The following is a 23,675-nucleotide window of genomic DNA, read 5'->3' as shown; positions in this document are numbered from 1 at the left end:
TTTTCAATGACTTAATAGTGTGCATACAAATTGTGTTTTTACTTTTAAAAATCTGAGTTATTATAACATACTATATACAAGACGGATCACAAATTAAAGGAAAAAAACAACATAAAGTGTCTTGGTCCACCATGTGCCACCAGAACAGCTTCAGTGCACCTTGTCATTGATTCTACAAGTCGCTGAACTCTTCTGGAGGGATGAACACCATTCTTCCAAAAGATATTCCCTCATTTGGTGTTTTGATGATGGTGGTGGAGAGTGCTGTCCAACACGTCAGTCCAAAATCTCCCATTAGTGTTAAATTGGGTTGAGATCTGGTGACTGCGAAGGTCATAGCATATGATTAACATAATTTTCATACTCATCAAACCATTCAGTGACCCCTCGTGCCCTGTGAATTGGAGCACTGTCATCCTGGAAGAGACCACTCCCATCAGGATAGAAATATTGCGTCATAGGATAAAGGTGATCACTCAGAACCACTTTGTATTGATTTGCAGTGACCCTTCCCTCTAAGGGGATAAGTGGACCCAAACCATGCCAGCAAAATGCCCCCCACAGCATAACAGAGCCACCAGATCCCCTCACTGTAGGGGTCAAACATTCAGGCCTGTTTATACTTTAATTTGTCACCTGTCTGTATATTCATACTTACTTCTTAAAGATTCCCTCCAGTTACATTTTAAGACATAAAAAAATCCTCTGTTTGGAATAATAAACTGTGTCTCTGATATTGTTTTTCATCAAAAAATATTTTGTTTACATCTAGTCTTTCTCCTTCATTAAAAATTCCAGAGTCTATGAATATGCAAATATTGTTCATTACAAAAGTTTAACAGCTGGACACAAGATGTCTCCTATTTCTACTCCTACTGAAAAGTCCATTCTCAGTGTATGTGCACTGTATGTTCTTTACTGCACCACGATTGGCTTTCAACCTAGTTGCGATGTCTCAAATCATTCTTGTATTTCAGCAGATAAATGTGAAAACAGCCTTCTAGTGTCAAACTCTGCACACACATCATTATGCACAGTGATGGCCAGACATCCAACTAAAGGAACAAGAAGAAAAACATATTTTTGACTGGAGGAGGTCTTCAAACACTGTAAATCCATACAACCCACTTTCCCAATACTGTACATATAAATTGGATTAAGGGTTGGATTAACCTCTTGTGTGGGCCGCAGGGAAAAAAATTAGCTGCAGGCACCTATTGACATCCGACACCACCAGCATCATGTGATGCTGTGCATTGTGTATGCATAAATGAATTCTACAGATTTATACAGTATAGGGATATGCACTATGAGAGCACAGAACAATCTTAGAAAACGGTATTAAAAATGGCTTGTGACACAGACCTGAGTAAATCTGGGCCTCAAAATTAAGTATTGATGCAAATGCACCTGATTAAAGGCCCATATTTCAACATTGGTTGATATTCTTATTCAGTGGTAACAAATTTGCAATTAATCAAATTACCAGAAACAATCAATAGAGAGAATCTGGGACTTGTGGGGGTCGTGAAGGTCTATGGACCCCAACAGTTGCCCACTTTACCTGGTAATCCCGTTTTAAAGCCAATTTAAGTTTAAAAGAGAGTGAGAGACGGAGAAATCTGGTTACAAGAGATGCAATAGGAAGGGACAGGTCATTATATACAGTCTGTAAAGCTCTTTTCATGCAAAACAAGGAAATTGAGTTGTCTTTTTGCTTTGTTTGATTATTTCCACTTTGCTTTCATTCATTCCCTCCCACTGTCTGTCTCTCTCGCACACACACACTTGAAAATACACTCTGGGGTGACACGCAGTGATCAAAGGGGACAGTGCTGGTGGTTTAATGGATGTCACGCATGCTCAGACATCATGATTAGTTCCCCCCTCCTCTCTCATCCCCCCAAGTCTCTCTCTCTCTCTCTCTCTCTCTCTCTCTCTCTCTCTCTCTCTCTCTGGTGAAGCTGAGGAGGAGCATCTGTATCAGTGCTCAGAGAGTGATGAACGAGCCGCAGGTCGCCATAAAACACACGTTTTCCTCCCGCAGAGCCGAGTGAGGTGATCGCAGGTGTCGGGTCTGGCAGGGCGGAGGCGCGCCGCGGTGCCCTTGAGGAGACTGCCGCAGAAGAAAGAGGAGTGGAGCGGGTAGAAGAAGAATAAGCAGGGGAACAAATGGACAAGAAGAGGTGATGGAGCGTCGGGGATGCTCAGTAAATGACTGAGGCTGACCGAGAGTGAAGTTCAACCCGGCGGGATCCGCTGGTTTGCGGGAAAGCAGGTGAGCGGAGGGCGGAGGCGGCTTTTTCTGACGACTGTGATAGACTATAAATTACCCACTCCACTTGGTGGTTTATTGATTAGAGCACATTGTACAATAACACGAAATTACACCACGTCACTAATTGGGGAACAGTCTGAAGACTCAGTCGGGGTTCATTGATTGAGCTGTTTTGTGCCAATCCGCGGGCGCATGCAGCGTCTGAGCGAGCGCGCGCTTGTCTCCATTCAAGAATTCGTCATGGGTCATGGGTCGGGCTATCAGTAGCCTATGAGATACAACATACATCCTACATGGGTTAGACACATGCAGTTTGGTGGACGCTGAACAAAACCTCACAGTGTGTCTGGAGCGGGAATCGAACCGTCATCTTTGCGTCTTGCGTGAGCCGCACAGTGATGGAACAAGCGAGGTTGGGATGTTTTATGATGTTAAATGAGTATTTAATTGAATGTGAACGCGAACCACAGCCCTTCCGTTTTTTCCATATGTGTCAGTGTGTGTGTGTGTGTGTGTTTGAGTGTGTGTTCAACCCTCTGGCGTCACAGGGGCGCATCACTGAGGAACCTAGATAACCTTGAGAATAACATCTCCCTCATCACATAGGCCACAGACACACACCCACTTACACAAACAGGAATACACAAACACACACACACACTCACACACACACATTTCCACAATAACCACCAAGCAAACTCTTACACTGGCATGATTTTACCAGTTTTTTCCCAACTTCAAGATACAACAGGTACTGTGCACTGTGAAGCTCGCATCAGTCCTACTCTGAATATATAAAGAGAAGGAGTATCATTCATAAAAGTGACTGGTCTGTTACTCTCAATATTCCATATTAAAGATGGTATCGATTTTAAAAGGGATGTAAGACTTTCATCAATAGAAATATAGCAGGTGATGCACATAAATGACATAACCAGGAAGACATTTCTTCTGCCAGATTTCATCAGAAGAGCATACTGTCCATGAGAGCGTCGTCTGCTGTCGTCCCCACATTGTGCAGGTCTGGTGTCGGCTCACTTTAAGGTTGTAAAGGTGTGAAATGGGCTTTTTAGAGCAGTGGTAACACCAGCAGCAGCAGCAGCAGCATTGCAGAGGCAGGCAGCATCATCCAGATGAGTAAATTTTACTGACTGAGAAGGGAAGAATTAGAGATGAACATCCTGATCTCTTCTTGCTCTTTGTGTGTTCATATAGAGCAGCAGATCGGGTTTCATCTAACCACCAGTGAGAGAGAATGACTCGATCTTCTCAAATGTCATCAGAGCGATCTCAAGCCTGTGGCTATTTTTATGCTTCATTCAACGAGCTGTGAAGTTGTGAAATCATAAAGTCGTAGTTTATCATTCAATTTATGATCCCTGATTCAGCATTTTAATACAATTCTTTAAGTCAGTGTGATTTTTAGAAGGGATGTCATTCAGGGTGTAGAATATCCCCCAAAACCTCTATATTCAGGTTTTCACATGTTATGATAATTTAGATCTTTTATGAGCACTTTACCATTAACCAGTGAGAAACACACAGCTGAGAAAAAGCACACACAGCAATGACCTCCCCAGGTGTTGTAATTTGTAACATGGCAATCCAGGCTGTTAGGTGGGAACAGTCCACATCTCCAGAGGGAACAAAGGCCACGTAGCCAGACACAAACCAAATTCATAACCTCACCCCGCTCCTACCAAATCAAAGGGACTGCACCATTTACGATGTGAAAAACAGCAGTGAGCTGCCAAAACGTCTGACTTTTACCTGCTGCAGTCACACACCATTCATCTAGACCTTTAAACTACTCAGTGAAATAGAACAAAACTGCAGCCATGTTTTTCATAATCTGACACATCTGGAGTGACATGTTGGGTAATGTGATGATATATACCATGAGATAACTGTAAGGTATATTTTAGGCAGTCAATGCACAGGACTGACTGACAATATTGGATTTTTCTATGATTTTTGCATCAATGTGATGGAGTACTATGATTTGTCAGGTGTTTCATTTGCTGGATTAGCTAAAAACATACCTCCCTGTCTGGTTATTTTATCCATAAATTGTTAGTTGATTTGAAATTTTATGACATCACGATATATATGAATATCGTGATGTCATAACATTTCATTTACATCTTAAATTTCTTTGTTTGAAGATTTTATCCATATCATCTTCTCATAATATTTGTCATGTTTTTAAGTGTGTTTCCCTGTTCTTGTGTTTTTATTATCACACATTTTGTGATTTTAAGAGTAATTGTTTCTCAGCTTGACTATGAGATTGAGTGGTTACACTCACTTTTTGTTGTGTGACATCCAGTGTTAGGTAGTTTTCAGTTCATTGTAAACTTTAAAATGTGATTTTTTGATATATTTAAATGCGCAAAATCCCATTTTGCCTTTGAGTGTTTTGTCTTGTCTTACGTTTTTTGCATGCTTGAATCTCACTCCGTATCTGTTCGTTCAAAATATGGATTTCTTCTGAAGTCAAGGAAGCAAAAAATGTTGAGCTGCTGACTGTTACTGTTGAGCAATTCCTCACAACTCCAGGGAAATAACTGAGCAGCATTCTCCCTCTGCCTTTTACCTGTATGAACATTATGTCACGTGAAAGTACTCCCCATTCGCTGAGAAACCAGTGGACTGCTTAGTGTTTTACAACCTGAGATGCAGCAGCGGCTGTGTCCCTTATAGCACCTGCACAGCCGTACTGTTCTGCTGCAGAGAGCCATTACTACTTTGGTTTCAAGTCAGTCATCCGTGGAGCAGGACCTTGAGGAGAAAAGTTAAAGAGATGAGTAAATCAGCTGAAATGAGAAAGGGAGCTGTTTGACAGGAATATTATGGAGGTATAAGAGGGGAGAGATGGTAGATTCTGGTACCTGTTATTTATGTAAAGGCTGACATATATCATATTTTGACAGACTGACAAATAACAGAACAGATGTACAGAACATTTATATTTATTCTTTTGACTGCTTGAATGTTTAAAGTGAGGGAGGGGTTAAGAGGGAGACAGAGACGGAGGAAAGAAAAAAAAATGTTCGAGACAGACAGAGATGAAAGACAAATGAGGCAGGAAGCACTTGCTTACGTAACTGTCATTGCCAACAATTTCCACCCCCCCCCCCCTCCCATCAAGGTCATGTTATCCAAGGAGACTAAAAGGCGTGATAATAGTGTTGCTAATCTGCCATCATGGTTATATTTCTGCTAATGTGGATTTAATTTGAACTCTCACGACACAGAAATAACAATTAAACTGGTGACTGTTCAGACGGGCGAAGCTTACGTATAGGTACATTCCCTGCCAAACTCACGGGGCACATGGGGAGATGTGAGTCACTGCTATTATTATCTCGCATAGGCTATTAAAGATATATGAGATAAGAAGCGGCATCCTAGAGAGAGGGACAGCGTGAGGGAGAAAGAGGAAGAGAGAGCGTGTGTAAAATATATATTGTATGTGGCTCTAAAAGTGTCCTTTCTCTTCCCTTTCAGGTGTCTGTCTTCTTTGAACTTTTACAATGGAGTCCACTCACCTCCTGGGAGGCTCTAAGAAAAGAGTAAAGATCCACCCTCACACTGTCACAGCCAAATACGCCACGCACACCCCCTACTCCCCTCAACCTGGAGTGCACACACACTTCCCCCAACCCGGGGACGATGGCTACGATGATGCTCCGTCTTTCGAGGACTTTGGCTCCTTCCTGGAAGAGACGTCAGACAGGAAACAGCTGACGGAGAGCAAGAGGTGGCCTCTGACTCTGTTTGGCTCCAGAGACAAAGACAAGGACACGACCCATAAACCCCAAGCTGCCGGAGGAGGGGAGGGGAGCGAAGGTGGAGCTAAAGCAGCAAAGGGGTCTGGGAAAGGGGTGGGGGAACAGCTGGCCAGTTTCGGGGAGGCTTCTGTGTCTGCGTCTCGGCTCACCTGGGTGGGGCTGCTCGGGGCGGCGCTGTCTCACGGCTGTTTGATCGTTCTGACACGTGTGGCTTCTGAGCGCTTCAGCCTCGGCCCCCTGTTTCTGCTCTTGGTTCGGTCCATCGTCCAGCTCTTATCTGTGGCTGTACCACTGCAGAAGGGGGAGAACCCTTTCGGACCAAAAGGCTATCGTCTACGTCTACTCGGTTATGGCATTGCCTACTCTCTCTCCCTCTGCTGCGCCTACTCATCCTTAACCTTCGTCTCCCCTGGAAATGCCACGACAACCTGGCGCCTGGCAACCACGGCGCTGTCGGCGACTCTGGCTTTCCTGCTCCTGGAGGAGAGGCTGGGATTGGCTGATGGCATCACCATAGCTGCAGGGCTGTGCGGTTTGGGGCTTGTGTTGCTTCCCACAGCAGATGAGAGCAATACAGGTTCATCAACTGACCCGGTTGCATTCTGGAGGGGTGCGTTCGGATGGTCTCTTTCAGCGCTGGCGGGGCTGTGGATGGCTCTGGCGCTGGTTGGATATCGCTCCCTGAAGGAGAGAGTGGGAGTTGGCACGGCTCTCTTCACAGTAAGCTGGACGGGCTGCCTGCTGGCCCCAGCCTCCTTGGCCCTGCTCCAGGAGGGCTGGTCCTGGCCTACGAGTACCACAGCCTGGGGTCTAGTCCTGGGCCTGGTTGCCTGTTCAATTGCAGCCTTCTTGGGGATGACGCATGCCCTCACCCGACTCCACCCGGCTCTGGTCTCCGCCTCTCAGAGCCTGGAGGTACCTGTTGCCCTGCTTCTGTATCTAACCGTGCTGCCATTGGCTCCCACTGCCCCTGAGGTTGTCGGAAATGTGATGGTCATACTGAGCGTCGGCTGGCTAGTGGCAATGAAGCTGCTGCCCTCTCGCGGGGTTGGGCGCCACCAAAGGGAGGAGTACGAGGAGATTCTGGACTCACCCATCAAATAGACACCTCCTCTCTCCTACTCACACTTCCCCTCTCTCTCACCCCACTCTCTCCTCTATGAGATTTCTTTCTGTTGTACATAAGAGACTGCTAAATGTTTATTGGAGCTTTATCTATTTTGTATTGTCCTCTTTGCTTTTGGGAAAGTGCCGATATTGTGTTGTCTGTTATCATGACCATGTGATGTGACATTAAAATCTGAGTGATGAACAAACTCCTGAAGTCAGTTGTAATCAAGTTCTCGCCTTCTTAAGAGAGTGTGCGTGTGTATATTGGCTACGCTTCACAAGAGTGTAATGTCAGTCACTTCGACCAGCCAGCTGAAGGTTGGCCAAGGATTGATGCCATCTATTTGGCTGCTGGCTGCTGGCGAGAGAGAGAAAAAACAGGAGATGGGAGGCAAGGGAGAGCAGAGAGAGCAGGACAGAGCGAGACACACAATCAGAGTAAGATAAATAGGGAGAGAGAGAGAGAGAAGATGATGGGGTTGGCATACAAATAACAAGCAGGGGGGAAAGGAGAGTGACGGCAGATGACGACAGCAGAGATGAAAGGGAAGGAGCGGAACGAAAAGAAGCCAGGGCAGAAAGGGAGGCTGGTTATTGAAATGTGTCTGGCCAGCTGGCTGATAAAACCCTGCTTTGTGTGCAGGAACAGTCATTATGTCTAATAAGCACCTGTCAGACACACAAGCACTGTCACTCTTCTTTTCTGTTATACTCATCATTAGCCTCCTGCTTCCCTTTTTTCCCCGCCTTGTCTGTTTTCCTCTCTTGCAAGGCCTTATAAATCAATGAAGTGCCAACATGAGATGACACGACAAAGCTTCCAATCACTGAAATCCCCACACCCGCCGCACAGATGGAGATGTTCAATTGAAACAAGTGTCCCCGCATTGAATAGACCAGTGTGTGTATGTGTGTGGAGACTGTGGTGAAACAGGTGTAATGAGAAATCTATGACATAGAACTACTGTTGTTCTTCGTGCTCTACACTCATCTGCATCTTGTTAGTTGTGTCATTTAAGAAATACATGTAGACCTTAAAAAAAACCTTCAGATCTTGCCTGCAATTTTCCACCCAGCTGCGGATTTATAAAGAAAGGTGCATGCACACACACATACAAGGGCATGGGCACAAGCATGCATTCATGCCATGGTTATAAACCTTTCATTAGTGAATATGTTCATGTGATGTCAGTGCGCTGGCCTAATTAAAATCACAAGACCATACCTTGTTTTCTATACTTCTCTCTGACAGTCTACTTTTTTTCTACACTCTTGTTTGCCCAATTTCTTCATCAGCTCTAATAAAAGTCTAAACAAAAGCATTAATATGTTAAAAATAAATGAAGAGACGATCTGGGACAACAACATTACAACCCATCACAGTGAAACTATAATACATGAAAGTACCTCCAGCCAACACTGGCCATTCCATGTGGTTTATAACAATGAATGTGTGTGTGTGAGCGACGGGCAGCTGAGTAATAGGCCTGGCAGAGATTCATGAATCATAAACATTCAAAGTGTTGTAAGTCATGGCCTCTTTGCATACAGACACTCTTAAAGCAGCTAATGAGTGGGAGAGGCCTGCCCAGAATTAAATACAACCCAAAACCTCTGACACACTTTCCTGCGGTCGTCCACATTTGCAGAAATCACCACAGCTACATAAATATCAAGGTGGCGTAGACTCTAGCGCACACTAGAACACATAAAAATCACAAGACTGTAGGCATATACATGAACGTAAGCATGCAGCACTGAAAATGAGTTGATTAGTGTGTGTGGGAAGAGGGAGGAAACCTTTCCATGAGGCTGATTTGGTTGTTTAATTAGTTTTTATTCAGTAAACAGTTATATATACAGTTTATACAGTAAACCCACAACTTTTATGGTACATTTAAAGTCATTGTCACCAGACAAAACCAACCTCACATATAAAAAACAACATCAAAAATGAATATGTGCAAAAGCATTATCACTGGAGAGCTCCCAGTCAATCTTTCATTATTCTTTCCCCTCATGTGTCTCCTCTGTCCTTCCTCAGTGTTCCTGCCTGCTCTATCACACTGCTCAGCTGCAGGTGAACCTTCTGCAGCTCTGTTGCTATGGAGACCAGGGCCCTTCCCATTGTGGCCATGTCCAGTGGTGAAGTCACTTCCTGCTCCTTCAGGCCAGATGGCAACGGCTTCACGCTCAAGCCAGAAGCTGTCCCCAAACCTCCAGGTCTCGGTGTTGGCTCATGTCCCATCCCCGGAAAGATGTCCGCTGCTGCCGATGGCACCACTCTGTAAACGCTATCTTCCTCCAGCCGCGTCAGCCGGGCGTTCTCCTCGTGACTGTTGTGCAGGAGCATCTGCAAGGTAGAGTTTAACCTCCTCTCTCTCTCTGCTCCCTCCTCCCTGAGCTCCTGCAAGCCTCGCTGCAGCCTGAGACTCGCCTGCTCTGTTTGCCTCTGGCATGCTGACTCCATGCTGGGTAGACACTGTTGGCATGTCCCTCTAACCAGTTTGTCCATCTGCGCCCTGAGAGAGACCATTCCTCCACAGCGCTGCTCGAGAGACTCTAGCAGCATGTTCTGCCTCATGTGGGAGTCCTCCAGAGCGATGAAAAGCTTGTCCCAGCGGGAGAAATCTGCAGTCTGGCATGGTGTATTTGGAGACTCCCCTGCAGACAAAAACCAGAGGGATGCATCAACAGCACAATCCCATAGACAACTGAAAGATTATTAACATTGACATAAACCAAACATAACCAAAATATTAACATTTATTCGATTTAATCCTTTATTTGAACAGGTATTCTCATTGAGATCAAGGTGTCTCTTTCACAAGACTAAACACACACAGTACTAGTGTAGACAAACACAGAAATTTACATACACAATATGGTTTCACAGAATGGGAAAGATTTATAAGTATGTCTTAATCTTCAGAAGAAATGAGGGATTTTTCTTTCAAAACACTTTGTAACTCATTCCATTTGTAAAAATAATTATAAACAGTTGTCCCTTTCTCTGTTTGAACATGCTGTATGAGTCAAAATGCCCTGTGTCCTGAAATTATAATTACTGTATTTTGATGTGCTTAGACAGCAGTTTCCCAAGAAGCGCTTTACAGATAGATAATTGACAGGAAAACTCCCCTCAGTTGGCTAAAGATTGTATCATCTGAATAAAAATGTGGATTGGCAGAGATGTGGATTGGAGGATATATAAAATGAATAGAAGTGGACCGAGAATAGAACCCTGTGGAACACCTTTCCTCACCTTACAAAACTAATAAACCAATTTGTGTGGAAGAAAAAAAACACTTTATTTGGCAATGGTTTAATGAAATCTGCCATGGCAACTGAGGACAAATTCTACACAATGAGCCATCTGTTCTAACAAGCACGAACCAAAAGTGACAAAAGGATAAATAAGCAAAACATACCCTCCTGCTGATCCTGAGAGATCTCGTTGTCATAGTTGTCTTGGTAGTTCCCTTCATACTCAACCTGATTCACACACAAGGATGCACCCACGTAGCAGAGCACACACAGCACACGCCAGATCCTGAACACACACATGATGGAGCTCTGAAGTTTTGAAGTGTGATGGTTCCTTAAGATGTTAGAGAGCTGCTCTCTCTTTCCTTATCCACCCCCTTCACTATATGTAAAGCTCTCCACACTGAGCCAACTGTTGCGGGTGCTCACTTATAAACTGAGCTAGAAGGAAGAAGGAGGGAGGAAGTTAGGGAGGGTGGGACAGAGGTGGGGGTGCTGTGGACGTTGGTTGAGTAATGCTTCAGTGGAGGTAATATGTCAAAAGTCAAACTGAGTGGGAAATAGGGGCATTATGGGGAGAGAAGGAGAGTTACAGGGGTAATGGGAAAGCTGGGGTGAGAAGAAAGCAATGAAGGCAGGGTGGAAAGCAGAAGAGAAGAGAAAGATGGAGAAATAAAGACATTCAGGGTGGAACAGTGAACCATTTAAATGTGTGTACGTTTACAGATAGGAACACGTATACCCAACCACGTATACCAAAATTTTCCCTCTTCTTATCAACTCTCACATTGACTCACTGTCAAATTCACGTACTATACACTGGAATCATTCTGGGAATGTTTTCTCTGGCTGTGAGATTGCCAACTTGGTCACATAATCCCGATATGATTGAAAGCTCCAGAACAGCTACTAAATGGACCTTTAGGTGAGATTGTTTTGCTGTTTCTAAGGTCAATGAACTCTGAAGCTCAACTTTTAAGCCAACGTGAATGAAAAGTTCCAGTTTGAACATCTACAAACTGGGCAAACTCAATCTGCTGATGAAGGTCATGCGATATGATCAAATGTTCTAGAACAGCTACTAAATGGACCTTGAGGTGAGATTGTTTTGTTTGTACTACATATCATTAAATAATTGAGTATTAAAATCGCCCACTGCCTGACTTGTACTTTCATTTTTAAGATAACACTGCATAATTTTTTTGAATTTGAAATTTGAATTTTCTCTTCTTAAAAAACATTTTTCGTTATCAGTGACCAGATGTTCAGTCCAAACTGATATTATTCCCTCATCGCAAGATGCATAATATTGTTGTGCCTCATTCCAGAGTCATTTACAGTCATACTCGCATCGCATTGTTTCCACAGGACATCTCAGTCCACACACACAGGTCTGTCTGCCTCTTTAACCTTTTTACTGATGAGTCAGTCACTCTGTGCTCTGTGTCAACACAAAATCCCCTAACCTAAAGAAGAAGTTGCAACATTTGAGAATCTGGATTATGTTTTAAGCTTACAATGAGTATTGAGGGAGAAAAACATATACTGTTGCTAAGGGAAGGTTTGTGCAAAACATTTTGTACCTGGAGATTCCACACTGTGTGCTGCACTCCTTTCTTTATCTTTCTTCTCTGTGGAAGGGAGGCCTCCACACAGCTGCACCTATGTGCCCCTCTTTGTGCCCTTGGTGTCTTTGTACTTCATGTCTAATATGTACTTCCATCCTGTTTCCCTAAGTTTTTTGCTAACCATGTAACTGACCAAATAAAGGTAAGAAAGACATTATTTGAAATGCTATTGGTAACCTGAGGGGCGTAGAAATACTATATAATCTATATATACTATATACTATACCTTGCCAATCCTGTGTTGGTTGGAAATTTGCGACATATCTCTGATGGTGATACAATTTTCTGCAGGCCTGTGTTTACTGCCTCTGTTTCCTGCAAGATGCAGAAGGATGATGATCAAATTCACTGTTTTATCTATGAAGTATGTATTAACCAAATTTTGTTGCTAAGTAACACTGCAAAATTGGCTTTCTGGCTGTGTGATTATATTTTGTTGCCTGGTGACACTGTCGATTAAACATTCAGTGAGGATGAATTATACTCAGCAAGGCCAAATGACCTTATTCTTCCAGGCAGAGGGTTCTGGTCAACAGGTGTTGGGGTTAAGCAGCAGAAGTAGGACATGTCAAGGTCATAGGAAAAGCTGTGACCTCTCTGCTCCCAACAGACCTCCAGACTGAGCTCCCTCTGCAGACGTCAGCAAGTCTGCCAGTCAGCATGTCGGATTTTCTCAGGCTGTAATGGGACTATTTGTGGTGGGGGGGCTGGACGTGGGTGGTGGCAGGTTTATATCAGGAAAAGAGAGAACCTGCAGAGGAAAAGATGGACAGACAGAGAGGTGAGGGGGGTACGGAGGGTCAGGTGATATTTGTAGAATTTGTGTTTGTAGAATTTCCTCACTGCAGCAAAAATGCCTCCCTGTGTGGCTTGTGTATGTGCATTTCTCTGGCCCAGTTCCATAAAATGCAAGTAATTAGGATCCCTCCAGCAAAGCAATACATTTGTATGTTTTTATGTTGGAACTTGCAGGTTGGGTGTAAAATTCTGTGTATGCATACAAGTTATAAACTTGTCTTCATTGGTGCCCATCTGATGCATTTCCTCCTCTCCTCTCTATATATCATCTTTCTATTTTGGTCATCATATGACTCCATAACAGGGGAGCGACATTTATCAGCAGCCGCCAGACGCTGTTTACCACCCCCACCTGCACACACCACACCTACAGTTTAGCTGTCACACAAATCACTTCCAGCTGGCAGTGAGGGGAGGAGTGGCGAGAGATGAAGGTAATAAGAAAACTCGACAAACATAAAAGGGAAGATGGAAAGGGAAAGACAGAGATAGAGATGATGAAAGTAACTTTAGTGTCTTAGCACTCATTTTATTCCAAAAGAGAGAAAGGAGCAGGGATTTTTGTGGGGCTGGTTGTGATAAAACCAGAGATGCAAGGGAAAATTGGATGATGGGTGTTGTCAGCAGAAAAAAAAAAAAATCAGGCTAAAAACAGTCAGTTTAAAACAGCAACAGGACTTTACTAATGAACAAACCGCATAAAAACAGTAACACAGTAAAGTCGGCCAACACAAGCCAGTTTATGAGAACTGTGTGGTGTTCTTGGGTGTTTCCCTTTTTTGTCCTGAATATGTAGAGAGGAGGGGAGAAGACCATTTGTTTTAAATACAGCATGCTGTCAAACAATAGAGCCATTGTACAAATATAGCAGACTTATAATTATATCTAATCACTTCAAAAGGAGTGTATTAGTTGATGATTATGGTATAGCTTAATGCCTTTCTAAGAACAGTGTAGTGAGAGGCACAGTTAAGATTCATAATAATTGATATCTCAGCAAAGCAAAGCCTTTAATACTGTGGATTATGCCCTGAGAAAGCAAAGGTTGCTTAATATGGGTTACATTATTTTATTATTGCTTAATCTAAGGTTAAAGCCTGATCAGCCAGTAGGCCGATTTAAGTCAAGTCAACTTTATTTATATATAGCACATTTCATACGACAGGCGTGAACTCAATGTGCTTAAAAACAAAAGCAAAAAACCTCCAAAAGGGTAAAGTTCATACATGACAAAAATATTACATATATAAAACATATCAAATAAAACATAAAATAAGGAGATGTTACATATATAAAAACAAATAAGACAACATATGAAATTAGACAGTTTAGTAATTATCTCTCAGGTAGAACTCAGTGTGTCAAAGAACATACTTCAGTATGATTATTAATGGAGTGCCTCAAGGTTCTGTGCTTGTCCCACTTTTATTTTCACTTTACGCAAATAATTTAGGTGTTATTACGCATTGAACTAATAGCATTCTTTATGCAGATGATACTGTTTCTCTTCTCTCCCAAACGTACTTCATAAACTATAGTCGACCTTTGATATTTTTCATTCTCCCTCACATAACCCAAACTTGTACTGACTGCAGATAAAGTTGTTTTCTAATGCTAAGAAGAAGACATTATGGTAGACAGCTCAGGGGAGGACAATAGAAGTTATCTGTTAGAAATATCAAGGAAATTGGTTTTCTTTTCCATAAACCACATGTTGAAACTTTGTGATGAAACTGAGACCGGAGTTAGAATTTTAGTCCTGTTTCTCTTGTGAAGCTGGGAGAAAGCTGGTGGCAGCCAGCTTTTTACTGGTTCTTCAATGTAGTGATTTGCTGTATATAAATGAATCAGCACAGTGTCCCCACATGCTGGACTATGCTTATCATAAAACCCTCATAAATCATTGTGCCTTATATTCCAGAGTTGGCTGGCCATGTCTGTTGATTGAGTCAACAGTGTATTTTTTCATTTATAAAGTCAGTCTGGGCAATTTACATTAACATCATATCTCTGCAAATGTAATTCACAGTTCATCTTCCAATCATTATCTCAGATCAAAAGACATACAGTATATCTGCTGTCTGTCTCTAATGTACAGATGGCAAAGAAAGCCTTCATGATTACTTAGAATAGTCTGCAAGGAAGAAATTTCAATTGATAAATCTGATGTTTCTGGCAGAATTCAAGACTCCAACACTATTAAATGCCACAATTCTTAACAGTCAATTTGTATCGTACTATAAGCCATATTTTAGTATTATTATCTGTTTTAGTACTGTTATCTGATTTTGTATGGTTTTGTCTGAAACATTTGATGTCGCTGTCCTGGCCAGATCTCTCTTGCAAAATAGGTTTCCAATCTCATAAATACTTACCTGGTTATATATAAGTTAAATAAACAGCAAATAAAATAATGCATTGCACCTAAATATAGAAGTATTATCTGTCTGTGCCCCATCAGGAAAAAAGCAGTGCCAAATATAATTAGAAACATCCCAATTCCCTTGATATGCCTCTATAACTCACTCATCTCAATGAGACATGCAAAACATCATTTCAGCTTTCCCTTCCTTCCTGTATAACACAGGAGCCTCATGTGAAGAGACTAGCGAGAGAGCTGCTGCAGACAGAGTACACACCGAAAACGATAAAAAAAATAAATTGGAAAGGTAGCAGGGATTTTGCTGTTTCAGTAAACAGTGTGGTGGAAGGGCTAACATGAGCAGTCAGGGACAGATTGAAGAGAATCTATTCTTGTTTGGCTGAGTCATAGGAAAAATGGCAGCAATGTATCACTATTTAATTTGTCTTTAAGCACTAACTGCACCTCCTGTGAGGCCCCCTAAAATGTAGAGCTGATACAGTGGTGTGATATAAGCGTTAATGATGTTATTTAACCACGGGCCTCCTGACTGTACTCAGATCGATATCACACAACCTCCGCTTAATCGATCCGATCTATTTGAACAGCTCCAGGCAGGAAGGAATGACAAAGCGGGAACAATATGCAGGAGAAACACACTTTTCATCAGTGTTTCAACATGTGTGCATGTGCTGAAGAGTTGTGTTAAGTGTCATGCACCACCAGACTTCATTATCTTGTTATGTGGTTAGTATAATTAGTAGTACTGCAATCAGTGAGGCAAACAAAGCTTAACAACAAGTTGCAGCGTGTCAAGATGGTTGTATTGAGAGGAGAAATATTACTTGGCCCGGAGAGCCTGATCAAGACCTCAACCTGGATATCCTTGTGTGTCTGTGTGTGAGCAAATCTAGGTCAGGAGGTCCGGTTGGTGAATGAGTGAATGACGAGCAGCAGATCCTCATGAGTAAATAACAGAAAACACCTCGACTGGAGGACAAAGATAGAATCCACACTCGATTTGGAAGTTACGTCACCGTTTGCATATTTATTTCCACATTTTCAGATGAATCACATGAAACCGCCAACCTCACACTGACTCATGTGACTGGATTACGTCTGCATGTACGTGCAGTTTATAACGGGCAGTGGAGCGAATGTGAATACTATCCAAACACACACACATCTTTACATATTGGGACAAAAGCTTGGGCTGGTGGATGATTACATCAGTAGGCCAATGCTAAATTAATGTGTGTGTGTTTCCATACAGGGTCCCAAGAGTGGACTCACACCACAGTAGATCTGGGCTGCCTTTACAAAGAAAATGAACAACATCTGGACGTGGAAACTTCTACCCATTTCACCCAGTGGGGGCTTTAAGGGGGTAAAAGTGAGTATGTGATTTGAGTGGGTGTATTTAAGGGTGCTAGATATATAAAGGGAAACACCCAGAGTTGTGCATGAGGAAGCATATGGTCATATGCAACATCAAGCATAAAGGTCCTGTTCAGTCTCAGGTGTGCTGTCACTTCTCTGGGCCCCCCAACACCAAAACACACACTTTAATGACACTGTGTTTTTAATATGGAAAATGACCTCAACTTGTAGAAACACGAGTCAAGAGGTGGCGGAGTCACATACATATACACACACACACACACTTCTCCTTATAGGTGTCACAGGTTTGGGTGAAGACAGACATATAGCCCATACGTGGACACAAACATCCATGAACACACACAGACATTTATGTGTTTACACCAACAAATACACACACGTGGACTTGGCACAAAGCTTGATTAGTTCTCTAAATGTAAAAATAAAGATTTAGTTTCATAGATACCAACTGAAAACAACTCTGCACAGTCATTTGCAGCAGATATAACAGTCAGACAGGCCTCATCTTACAGCCTGAGGCCGACAAATATTATATCTACTGCAACAAGAGAGGACAGTCATTATTTCCATACAACATGAATAAAATATGTTAATGGCTAGAGGCTAAAATGATTGTGGCACTATATCACGTTTAGAAAAATAACCACTTTTACGACAACTTCACATCATCTTCCCTATGGGATCAATTAAATCTTTTTTTTTTTAACCATACCACATGTATTAATAATTGTGTATCTGTACCTTTCTGTTACAGTCTGTAATCTCGGATCTACGACGTCACAATTACCACTGGTCTAAAACAGCTGAAGCTCCATTCATAGTATATTGCAGCTGACATGTTTGGCCTGATGTCACATCATCCACCGGACGTTAGATTCTACTGCACCACATCCTGACTGCCTGTTGATGACTCCTGAGTGTCTTCTCCGTTAATGGAGGGCAGCTCGCTCGGGATTTCATTAGCCGTTTGGGGCTCAGAAGCGACGTCATTGGTTGTCACGATCTCGGGAGCTACTGCATTTGCTGTCTGAGACTCGCTTCCGCTGAGTTGTGAAGGTGGGGGAGTCGTTGCTGTTGTCACACTACCTGCGCCGTTGGTTATTGCAGCTGTCTCACTGAGTGTCAGTGTCTGGCTTGAAGCAGGAGGCTCAGCGGCCACTGTGTTGGTCCTGCTGGGTGCTGAGAGCTGAATTGTTGAGTGACTGTCTGAATCTGATGTACAGACATGATCGAATGCTTGGTTGGTTTGGCTGTCAGTGGGGAAGGTGTTGTTGTTATTGTTGTTATTTGTCTGGTCAGATGGCCGTGTGGTCACGGAGGAATCTGTTGTTGCTTTCACAGTTCCGGGTGGTGGATTTGCTGTCCATGAGTCTTGGTCGAAGTCTGGAAGTTGGTGGATGAGTACGGGAATTGGAGTGACCTGATTTAACCCCACAGGCTCATCGGCTACATGGTTGCTTGTTGATGGCTGATTGACTGCATTAGTAATTGCTGACTGCCAGTTATTGGAGCAGAGGACAGCTGGAATGCTGCAAGGGGAAACAAAATCATGAGTATGTCATTGAGACCAGATGTCCTGAGTTTTTCCTACAAATTAGGGTCCGACATAACCGATGTTGGACCCTCTCCTTTTCATTCATTCATTACAGTTCAATTCCACGTCGGACAGGTGGCTCGCAGAAGCAGACAGAAGGAGCTTGGAGTGAACACGTGCACACAAACAAATGCCAATATGTTCTTTCTCTCACTGTTCTATCTTGACAAGTACATTTCTGCAGATCTCTCAGCATTGTCTCAGTTCTTGCTGTACTCAGTACTCGCTGAAATGTTATAATCACAGAGTGTGTTTACATCATTGCGAGTATCCCCGTTTTGAGTCTTATCCTGGTTTTGACCATATTTTGGACGTGGCGTTTACATGGAACATAAGAAACCGGGTTTTTAATGTCCCTGTTTATATGACTCTAACAGTATCCAGGTTTCTGATGATCTGTGTCCAGTTGTGTCTTTATTCCTCAACATCTCAGCTGCTCATTTCTCTACCAATAAAGAATATTCAGTAACCTGGATAAGGGGTTTATATGCAACAGTATTGTTTGTATTGGAGTACTCCAGGTAGCATATCCAGGTTTCTCAAACCAGGACAAGGGCTAATCCAGGTTTCTACAATGCAAAATCGAGATACTCCAAAAGCCTGATCATAACCAGGATACTTGTGCGCATGTAAAAACACTCATAAATTCTGCTCTCTTCTCCCTATGTAGTCCATACTCTTTGGCTTTACAGAAAATATGGAGAAACCTACATTTATACACCATATACCTAATTTTATATTTTGCAAATTTGTGTAATATATCAACATTACGTATCCATAAATAAAGGAAAACAACCAAATCTAAACTTTATTGTTGTATGTATTATGTATACAATAAATAAATCACCCAGATTATGGGGGGAAAAAAAGATTTATTTTCATTTTATGGCTGCTGGGCCAGTGAAAATATACAAGGGGCCAGTAAAACTCTGATCGACTGGCCAAGTGGGCCAGTGGGGAAAAAATGCTACATTGGACACTGCAACTACATCTCTTGTGGTTAAGTTGGGCATCTTCTTGCTAACAGAGATCTTTTGCCATTTGGGTTATAGATTCAAATAAAAAACATAATGGATTGGAATACATTTTTTACTGGTTTTTGGCTTCTGGATTTACAAGAGACCTTTCTGTTTAAAACAGTTTTTAAATAATTTTTCCTCTTTCCTGAGCAAACAAGTAAAAACCCTGTGACCTTGATGAAAGCTCATTAAAAGTGCATTTGGTAGTGCTGCCTGAAAAAGTTAAAACATCCATTTTCAATTAGATCAAAAAACTGAAGGCATAAAAAATTTAAACCCATACCCATTACCAAATAGCATAAAGAAGCAACGGGAGACTTCCATGTTTTATTTTAGCTCTATAAAGATTTTGTCTTTTGATGTTATAAGGCAGACTATACAGACCTGGCCAGCTGTTTCTGAAGCTCCTGTGCATGTTGGTTGCACTGGGCAAAGTAACAGGCCTGAGCCTCCACAAAGTCAGTCAGGCTCCGCATGTGGTTGGTCTGATAAAAAAAATAAATCATACAGAGTTTTGGCCCTAAATATTGAGCATTATAAAAAGCAGTAATAGCTACTCTAACAAAACATCAGAGACCAAAAAATAAAAACACATAAATTATTGTTTTTAGCAGACTGATTGACAAACTACGGTATATAATTAAATGTGTTCATTTTCCAAACATTATCAAGTTTTGCTTTGAGTGTGTGTATACAGCTCATGTTACAATAATTACAAAAAGAAAATGTTCCAGTACAATAATACACACACTGTGAACAATATAACAGAATCTTTTTACTATCCAACTGTGTGTGTTTATACATACGTGAGTGTTGCTAATTCCTTCCAGAAGACGTCTTGTAATTTCTGACTGCCTATCGAACAAAGACTGGCAGATCCTCAGCTCTATCTCTGCCTACACACACACACACACACACACACACACACACACACACACACACACACACACACACAAACAAGCAAACAGTCATCTTTATGGTATTTTCTGAAAATGTTCCATTAGCAGAAACAAAATCCTGTTCCAAATCCCTGGAGTGCTTATCTAAATGAACCAAACAATCAAAACAAAGCTATTGTCTACACTAACAACAGAGTCATACTAAGTTTTATAACTTCTGACACTGTTAACATAGGCTCCATGGGTGACCTTATAAGGAATACAACATAAACATGACCTCACCTGAGAGATTTCCTGAGCCCACATCTGATCGGAAGAAAGAGACAGAAGAGACTGACTTAGTGATAAACAAGAGGAGTTGAATTATTATCATTGTTCACAGCCCATCAGACAACCACTGACCTTTAACCATTTAACACGCAGGAAGCTGAACATGTAGGAGACATGAGCTATGTAGTCGTCTTCCAGCGGGTTTGCATTCAAGGACTGACAAAAAGACAGAAAAGAGCAGAAAAGTATGATGAGTAGATGAATATAGAAAAAAAGGATTTTGGTGTGTTTTAGCTTTGATCCAGGTCTGATTAATACTAGACACCGTCATTGTAACTCACTCTGGACTCTCGCTCAGCCTCGTGAGCTTTCCTCAGCCGGGTCTTGGCTATGTCCAAATCCAAACGCTTATTCAGCAACATCCTGCGCTCATCCTATGAGCAAAGACACACATATTTGAAGAAAAAAAAGGCTTAAGTATACAACTAATTTGCTAATAAAAAATGTGAATAAATGACAGAATAAAAATACACAAATCCAAAAAATAATGTGTGTGTGTGTTACCTGCATGGCTTTGTATTCCCCCTCACTGAAACTCCGCAGAGGTGTGAGAAAGTGGATGTTAGCGCTTTGGACAAACTTTCTCTTTGCCTCGCCCACCTGCTTCTGAGCCTCTCCACACCTGAGCAGTGCAGTTCCTGAACACAAAACAAACTTCAGTTTAAAAACAAGACACACTGACAATATTTCAGCATGTCCATGTTAAAGACAAATAGCTTACAAGACAGGAATGTGTGGATATTTCCCCCTTATTTTAGTGTGTATATTTGTTATCTTTTAAGTTTTATGGATGTGCGTGTAAAGTGAACTTAGACCAACATTATCCATATCAATGTACACTCACCATAGGGTGTGTTGGACCCTATCTCCAATCCAGCCTGATTCATTTGCTCTCCCAGCATCTCATGGTCATGAGGCCGAGGTGGGACACTCCAATCCAGGTATTCATACAGCCGGTCCTCTAACCGTGCTCCTACTCATCAGGGGCGAAAGAGCTTAATTTAGCTTCAAAGGTTATCACTCATAAAACCAGGACAATACCACACAGTTTAACCTTGAGATGGTAGTTTGGAGTCAAAGCACGCCATTAACATTTTACTATACAAGGCTACTTAACCTCCTTCATATCTGTAATATCCTACTAGGACATGTATGAAAACTAACATTCAATAAAATTAAAAAAGCCCTCGCCTGTAAGAAGTCATAATCTTTAAAAACATCCTTGATGCTGAATATTCCTAACTGTAAGAGGTTATTATTTCTGGCAGCAGAATGGCCCCCCTTATATGATAGATTACAGACCACATCCACTCATGATTCCATTAGCTGAGGTAATTGGATTCAAACAGGCAAAATAATGACCGTTCCTTTTCATCCAACCAGACCAATTACAGTCAAAGCAAACTGAAGAAGAGACAAGGGATGTATTTATTGTGGGAGGACAAATGAGAGCTGCAATATCGGGTCCCATAGGTAAAGACTGATAGCTATTATTCAGTGGTAATAATGATTATGGCTATTGGGATATTGCTGAGAACAGGCTCTGGTTTGACGTAAATGTGAAGAATAAAAGGTACTCATGGAAACACGTTTGTCCAAATATTTATCTACCAACAGTGTGCAAGACTACATGTGCATGTATCATATGTAGGAAATGATAATCATATATATAAATACTGGTTGTTGACCTCTCTCCGAGGTCAAGTATGGCAGATAAGTATCCAAAATAGACCTTTTCCCAATGTCTAGTGACAGAGGTGTATTAAAGTATGTAGGTCAGTGTAATCATCAAACTGTATTTCTTCTGAATTTGTTGCACAATACATCAACTAATTCTGACAAACACAGAATCAACATTTGTCTATGTTGAAATGAGACATTCAAAAGGAAGATATTTTAATGACAAGTCTCTTTTCAGGACCTATAGACAACAGTCTCTCACCTGGGTTGGGCTGCAGGAAAACTTCAGTCTGAGAGATTATCTGGTCCGTCCAGGTCTTGGTTGCGTCTACCCGGCTGACGAGCTCCTCAAGAGTGGGTTCCAACTCTGTCCTGTCCGCCTGTCCAAGACTCTCCCCCGTGTACTGGAGTGAAGATATAGGATGATATTAAAAGCTACAGCCACTTCATAAACGTATTACTAGTGATGTCATTAGGGTGAACATTCGCTAACCTACATTTCAGTGCTAAGCAGTTAACAGAGAATCCGACATTAGCTAAACTCGAGTAGAAGCATTTATTTTTCGGATGGGTCTTCTTTTACCTGAACAGCCCGGTTGATGAACTGACCAGCATCCACAGCCAACCGCGTCAAATCCATGACAACGTCCCCAAGGTCGCGCGCTGTCTTCGGCGGCCGTCCAACGGTCGGTTAACGGTCCAGCAGAACTGCGCTTGATGACCAACAACAGCACGCTGACCTCGCCATAGCCTCTCAACCGCTAACCGCCACTCTCTTGTTTTAGCCAGCAGATTACGGTTACTGACCGACTGAGCCCATGAAGACGGCGCAAGTGCACGCAACCTGTGTTGTTTGTTTATCCTTCAGCCATGCCGAACTCTCCTTCTGTCAATTTGGTTACTTCGGAGTCCGTGTCACCGATAAATTAATCTCGGCTCGGCCATAGCGACCTTAACGGACGGTCGCCAAGGGAATGGTCACTTGTCGTTAGCAAGCGCTATATGGTTACCGTTATCTTATTTATCCTGTATGAGCGTCTATATAACTTCAAATACCGGGCATTTCGACAGTTAACTAGCTTCAATAGCTGAATATGAATTTTGATAGCTGCCTTAAACTGTGTGTAAAGAAGCAGGCTATATAAAGTTTATGGTACAGATAAACATAAATCTAGCTGATGACGTCAGATACAAAATGAGACAGGTTGTCCAAGACTTCCGGTCGCAGGGAAAAAAAAAGCAAACTCTGCAAATACACACCACTCAATGACTCAAACATAAGCAGAAACAAATAATTAACCTGCAAAAAGCACGAAATGTTCTGTCTTCAGAAATATGACTGGAGCTCCTTACCCAAGCAAAAGAAAAAAAGGAAAAAAAAAGATGACATTTTGATAATGTGTGGAGCAGTTCACAGGTTATTGCACAGTCTGGTACAGTAAGTTTTGTAATGTTATTCCAGAGAGAGAAGTTCCACACCGATGGGAGGAGGATCCTGCTATGCTGCAGAATTTA

At 42.2% G+C, this 23,675-nt stretch overlaps 3 protein-coding genes across 3 annotated transcripts; 1 reads left to right on the top strand and 2 right to left on the bottom strand.

Annotated features, from left to right (window-relative positions):
* Positions 1-1,964: 1,964 nt before the first annotated feature.
* Positions 1,965-7,388, top strand: slc35g2a (solute carrier family 35 member G2a). The gene is made up of 2 exons (XM_044374897.1): positions 1,965-2,278; positions 5,789-7,388. Exon 2 carries the CDS (start codon positions 5,815-5,817, stop codon positions 7,174-7,176), a length of 1,362 nt encoding a protein of 453 aa, XP_044230832.1. The 5' UTR covers positions 1,965-2,278; positions 5,789-5,814; the 3' UTR covers positions 7,177-7,388.
* A 1,667-nt stretch (positions 7,389-9,055) lies between these two features.
* LOC122998175 (pentraxin-related protein PTX3-like) lies at positions 9,056-11,518 on the bottom strand. Its single transcript, XM_044374912.1, has 2 exons — positions 10,614-11,518; positions 9,056-9,846 (listed from the first exon to the last, which is right to left on the bottom strand). Exons 1-2 carry the CDS (start codon positions 10,747-10,749, stop codon positions 9,200-9,202), a joined length of 783 nt encoding a protein of 260 aa, XP_044230847.1. The 5' UTR covers positions 10,750-11,518; the 3' UTR covers positions 9,056-9,199.
* A 4,739-nt stretch (positions 11,519-16,257) lies between these two features.
* Positions 16,258-23,661, bottom strand: LOC122998163 (endophilin-B1-like). The gene is made up of 10 exons (XM_044374893.1): positions 22,744-23,661; positions 22,423-22,564; positions 21,325-21,453; positions 20,985-21,118; positions 20,762-20,854; positions 20,553-20,636; positions 20,433-20,456; positions 20,058-20,147; positions 19,636-19,736; positions 16,258-18,167 (listed from the first exon to the last, which is right to left on the bottom strand). Exons 1-10 carry the CDS (start codon positions 22,798-22,800, stop codon positions 17,516-17,518), a joined length of 1,506 nt encoding a protein of 501 aa, XP_044230828.1. The 5' UTR covers positions 22,801-23,661; the 3' UTR covers positions 16,258-17,515.
* Between the last annotated feature and the right edge of the window lie 14 nt (positions 23,662-23,675).

This window comes from Thunnus albacares, chromosome 15, assembly GCF_914725855.1.
Source record: "Thunnus albacares chromosome 15, fThuAlb1.1, whole genome shotgun sequence".
Lineage (NCBI taxonomy): Eukaryota > Metazoa > Chordata > Actinopteri > Scombriformes > Scombridae > Thunnus > Thunnus albacares.
The sequence above is the reverse complement of the archived record's forward strand: the minus strand, read 5'-3'. Positions and strand labels throughout refer to the sequence as shown.